This window comes from Saprolegnia parasitica (genome assembly GCF_000151545.1).
Source record: "Saprolegnia parasitica CBS 223.65 unplaced genomic scaffold supercont2.55, whole genome shotgun sequence".
Lineage (NCBI taxonomy): Eukaryota > Oomycota > Saprolegniomycetes > Saprolegniales > Saprolegniaceae > Saprolegnia > Saprolegnia parasitica.
Window position 1 is genome coordinate 131,905 of NW_012156449.1, and position 4,807 is coordinate 136,711.

General features: G+C 59.8%; 4 protein-coding genes across 4 annotated transcripts in view; 2 read left to right on the top strand and 2 right to left on the bottom strand.

Moving 5' to 3' along the window:
- Positions 1-269, top strand: part of SPRG_20916 (hypothetical protein) — a gene marked incomplete at both ends in the record, with an annotated part of 1,695 nt that extends 1,426 nt beyond the window's left edge. Inside the window, one exon of the mRNA XM_012349599.1 lies at positions 137-269. Coding sequence (XP_012204989.1) covers positions 137-269 — 133 coding nt within the window. The remainder of the gene's footprint in view (positions 1-136) is intronic.
- A 10-nt stretch (positions 270-279) lies between these two features.
- On the bottom strand, positions 280-1,098 carry SPRG_10434 (hypothetical protein; the record flags this gene model as incomplete). Its single annotated transcript, XM_012349561.1, has 5 exons — positions 280-292; positions 504-550; positions 598-741; positions 792-855; positions 908-1,098. 5 exons carry the CDS (start codon positions 1,096-1,098, stop codon positions 280-282), a joined length of 459 nt encoding a protein of 152 aa, XP_012204951.1.
- Positions 1,099-2,407: 1,309 nt separating this feature from the next.
- On the top strand, positions 2,408-3,493 carry SPRG_10435 (hypothetical protein; the record flags this gene model as incomplete). Its single annotated transcript, XM_012349562.1, has 1 exon — positions 2,408-3,493. The coding sequence occupies one exon, from the start codon at positions 2,408-2,410 to the stop codon at positions 3,470-3,472; it is 1,065 nt and encodes a 354-aa protein (XP_012204952.1). The 3' UTR covers positions 3,473-3,493.
- Positions 3,494-3,506: 13 nt separating this feature from the next.
- SPRG_20917 (hypothetical protein) lies at positions 3,507-3,966 on the bottom strand (the record flags this gene model as incomplete). The annotated part of the gene is made up of 2 exons (XM_012349600.1): positions 3,507-3,854; positions 3,901-3,966. The coding sequence occupies 2 exons, from the start codon at positions 3,964-3,966 to the stop codon at positions 3,507-3,509; spliced, it is 414 nt and encodes a 137-aa protein (XP_012204990.1).
- Between the last annotated feature and the right edge of the window lie 841 nt (positions 3,967-4,807).

Genomic DNA, 4,807 nt, shown 5'->3' on the forward strand with positions numbered 1-4,807 from the left:
GCGACCGGTCGGCGCCGGGTGGCGTCGCACCACGACTGCTCGGTCGCGTCTGTGCACGAGACTGCTGCGGCGGCGTGGTTGGCCGACTACCGCCGCCGCCGTTTTGGGACGATGGCCGGCCCTGGGACGACGTCAGCGAGAGCCGCCCGAGGGTCGAGGACATGGACGAGCGCGACGACGCAGTCGAGTCTGCATACGACGACATGGACGACCGTGACGAGGCAGTGGACTCTGTGTACGACGGACTCCCGGTCCGCTTGGTCTTCTAGCCTCGGCGGCTCAGCTCACGACCCTACACGACATCGATCTCTCTACCTGTGGCGACGGCTCGGCCGTTGATGTCGTTGGTGGCGGCGTAGGATCGGCGTTGAGTGACGGTGACGGCGACAAACGAGCCGTGCCCACCGCGCGGGCGGGTCGCTCTGCCGTGCAGCTGCGGTTGTGAATCGCGAGTCTAGGCTTCGTGTCTCAGAACGTCGTCGGTCGACGAGGCTACTACGTACCTCTCTGGGTTAAACGTTCGGCCGCAGTACGCACACTTTTCCATGACCTAGCGCCGCAATGAGTGCGCTGCGTGCAATTCGTCATCTTGTCTACCTTTTCCTCAAAAGCTCTGGCGGCCGCGCGATTCTGCGCTTCGAGCTCGTCGGGCGAGAGCTGGTAGAGCACGTTGGCTTCAATGGGCAGCTCTTGGGGCGGCTCGGGCACAGGTCGTCGCTCGCGCAGCGGCTTCTTCTCCTCCTATTCGCAAGCCGTTCTTGCGTCTGCCTATCGTATAGGGTGCTGCGAACCTGCGCGATCCAGAGCAGCTTGCACTGCTTGAGATGAATCTCAAACGAGGAGAGTCCATACTCGCTACACGACAACAACAACAGAGTGGAGGCGAGGCGAGCAGCTCGAGATATACCGGCCGCAGACGTAGCAGAGGCGGACCTTTGGGCGTCGTGCTACATAACGAGCATGAGTCGCGATCGCGATGACACTTGCAGGCGCACCGGCGTCCATCTTGGGCGGCTCGGAAACGGCTTTTCGGCGGCCGGGGAATCTGATTGGGTAGGCAGCAATCTTGTTGTAGAACGACTTGTCCTTGGTCGGCATGAGAGGCTGGACGTGCAGGCGCGACATATACGAGACCGCACGGGCCGAAGGACGCAAATGGGCAAATGCGCCACTTGCGCTCCCAACTGCTGCCACCGTGGGACTATGGGCTTTCGTACAGTGTATTTTTCCGTACAGTGTACTGAACCGTGCCAATCGTCTGGCATCCAGTGTATTGGACGACCAAAGGCGACGGACCGATCGCGTGCATGCCTTTTGGGTGCTGTCGCGCCATGATGATTTGCGGACCCCGTAAGCTGACGGTGCTTGTTAGCCGGGCGTGGCGAGTTGTGCTACGATGCATACAGTATAGGGGTCGCCAGTCGAAGTAGCCGCACTGGCTGGCGCTGGTTGATGAAGCCAAACCAGTCGTGTCCCACGCGCCGGGTTTCTAATTTTTGCGTGCGACGAGAACGTTTACTTTGATCAGTGGTTGGCAACCCGGTTGGCAACCGTGTCTTTAATCCGTGCGCCATAAACACGGCCAATTGGCGTCCGGCCATCGCATAGGGCCATCGATGGGCGCTTTTATATACCAGTACAAGGCGCGCCAGCGACGGCAGCAGTCGCCATTCGGCAGCAGCCGAGCGAAATTCGATTTGGCAATGGGCTTGACAGATTGGGTTTTGACTTCCATGGTTAGCGTTAAGGATGAAAAATGAAGGACTTCACTCTTTATTCTAGGTCCGGCAGCTTCTCGCGGGTTTTTTTTCGACCACTGCGCAATTGCGCCCGTGCTCCTGAACCACCAGCGTAGCTCGGCGTATAAAGCCGGCCTGGACCGACTACCAGATCCGATTAATATCTCTATAAACAACGGTGCGCTACTTTCGAGATCCCAAAAGAAAGACCGCGTCTGGTGGCACCCATATCTTAATCGTTCGGCACGCATCCTCGGTATAATGCCAGGAGCGTGATGATAGGCCGTACGCAAGGAAGGCCACGTGGAAGCTTCGTCCATCGAGAGCAAAAGCGTACACGCTGCCATTCCAACACGAAGCGTCCACGAGAAATGTACAATATTGTCCATCACGTTCTATAGTTTTTTTCATTTCGAAAAATGCCGTGTTTCGGTGGTTCGAGGGTCGTGCTACGACACAAATATGACTTGCTTCTCGTATGCCTATAATAAAACAAAGAGTAGACAATAAATGCCATCGCGACACGCCACCACGCACTGGCTCGTTGTCGCGTTGGCATACTACATTAATTCCGTTCACGGTAACACTATTTGACATGCATCCGGCTAAGTACGCGCCGCCATGCCCACAGTGGGAGCCGACGAGGTAATTGACCGACGACCGCGCAGATGCCCCGCTACGTCACGATCCAAGGCCCGGTACATGGCCCGCGAAGCGGCCGCTGCGAGTACCGCGTCGGCGACCACGTCGAGATTGCCGGGCGCAAGGGTGAGAGCGCGGTCATCTACGTGGCCGAGATCATCGGCCTCCATGCCGACGGCTTCACGGGCAAGTACTACTACTTCCCGTCCGACTTGGACGAGAAGACAATGGCGCAGTTCCCGACGCACCCGGGCAACCATATATCGTCGGCGCGGGACACGGACATTGTCGACCTCAAGACAGAAGACAACGAGATCTTTGCCTCGCCGTTCTCAGGCGACGCGCCGATGGCCGCGATTCTGCAGCGCTGCTACGTCGTGCAGAGCATGCCATTGCGCCAGTTCAAGGACGAGCCGCTGCACACGTACTTGTGCCGCTATGCGTACGCACCGTCGGCGTTTCCGTCGCCGTTTGTCAAGATCGATGCGGACGACGCCGAGCCCGTCAACTGCCGCCTCGGGCCCAACCACCAGGCCGACATTCCACCGTTCGAGCCCAAGCCGCCGCTGGATGCGAAGCCGTCGCTGAACCGCCGATGGGTGCCCAAGCTTGCGCGGCGCCAGGTCAAGACGTACCTCGCGGTCGCGCACGTCCTCCAGCTCGCGATTGGCAACATTGCGTATGCGTGGAACCCGAAATCCAAGGAGCAGATTCCGGTCGTGCTCCGCGAGTACCTCCCAATCGACGGCCAATTCCGCGTGACGTTCATCGACGGCACGGGCGGCGCGAGCCTCGTGGACGGCGACATGGTGCGCGGCCTCGTCGCGCCGGACGAGGTGCTCTTTGCGCTCCACGACGCCGACTATGACGCCACGAGCGCGCTCCAAACCGTGGCCACGTGGATTAGCAAGCGGTCGGTCGACATGGTCAAGGACATGGCTGAGGACTCCGAGTCGGGCGAGTCCGACTCGTCCGCGACGTCGCCGCGCCAGCACACGGAGCGACAGACGACGCTGTTCAAGCAGCGGCTAGCAAAGCAGCGCCAACAAGCACCGCCGCCGACCAAGCGTCAGCGAAAAGTAGATCAGTAACACGAACGAGACGACGAGGAAATCGCTGCTTGGGTTACGAGACGTGGCGGGCGATTCCGAGCGGCGGCAACGTCACGAGGTCGACGTCGCGCCAGACGCGACTGTCGTCGTTCTCGTCGCTTGCATCGGCGGCGGTTGCGTTGCGCTGGTCGCGCCGCGTGACAGCGTCGTAGGCCCACACCAACCGCCGTAGCGGGTCGTACATCTCGAGCGACGAGAAGTACTGCAGCGCCGAAACCTGCTCGGACGTCATGCGCAGCTGCTGGAACGATTGGTTTGAGAGGAGTGTGCAGAGCTCTGTCTCGCTAAACGCACGCAGCTTGGTGACAAAGTTGACTTGGGCAAACGCCGAGAGCGCGGTAAAGTCAAAGGTCGCGAGCGCCTACGGCGATGATAAATTGCGTGCAAAGCGTCGAGCCGACGCGCACCTGCTGGACGTTGCGGAGCGCGCGATTGGCATCGACGAGCGCCCGTAGACGCTCGTAGTGACTCATGTAGCGGCTGCTCTCGGGCGGCTCGAGGACGAGGCTGGCAAGCGTCGCATTTTGCTCCAGCGCCTCGACAAGGCGGCGCCAGCCTACCTCCTTTATGCGTGGGTTCTCGGACAAGCTACATATAGGATTCTAGCTCTCATCGTCACCACTCGACACTGCATGTACGTGAGCGTCGTTAACGTCGAGTTGCGGAGCAGTGCGTCTGCGAGACAGGCGCAGGCATTGCAGTTCAGACCCGTTTGACGCAGACTAGTTTTTTCCATGGCAGACGTCAGTCCTCTCCATCGCCCGCTGCAATGGATCGCACCATAGGTCGCGCAGAGGGGGGTTGAGTTGCAGGGCGCGCGCGAGATGCGAGAGGCCCGAGGATCCCATGTTGTTGCCACTCAGATCGACGCGCGTGATGCTGTCGTTCACGCGCAGAATCGCGCCGAGCTTCATGGCGCTGTCATAGTCGAGGTCGTTGGCGGCCAACCTACTTTTCCGTGTGCATTCCGAAATATGACGTGGCGCCCTACACGAGCGTCTGAAGCGTGTGCGACGTGCGAATCACTTCGCAGAGTGCGTCGAGGCCGTCGTGACACACTTGGTTGGCGACGTTGTGCGTCACATCGTTTTTGCTCAACGAAAGCAGCGTCACTTGGGACGTGGTTGCCAGGAGCCCGGACGCGAGCAGGACGAGGCCGTCGCTCCGGAGACGCGTGTCGTCCAAGCTACTCGCATGTTTCAACACGATGATTCGAAGCATGCAACTATACTAGAGATGCTGGAGCTTCTTGAGGGCGGCGAGCGCCGACGAAAGCGATTCAATGCCACCAAAGAGGACGCCTTTGACAGCGAT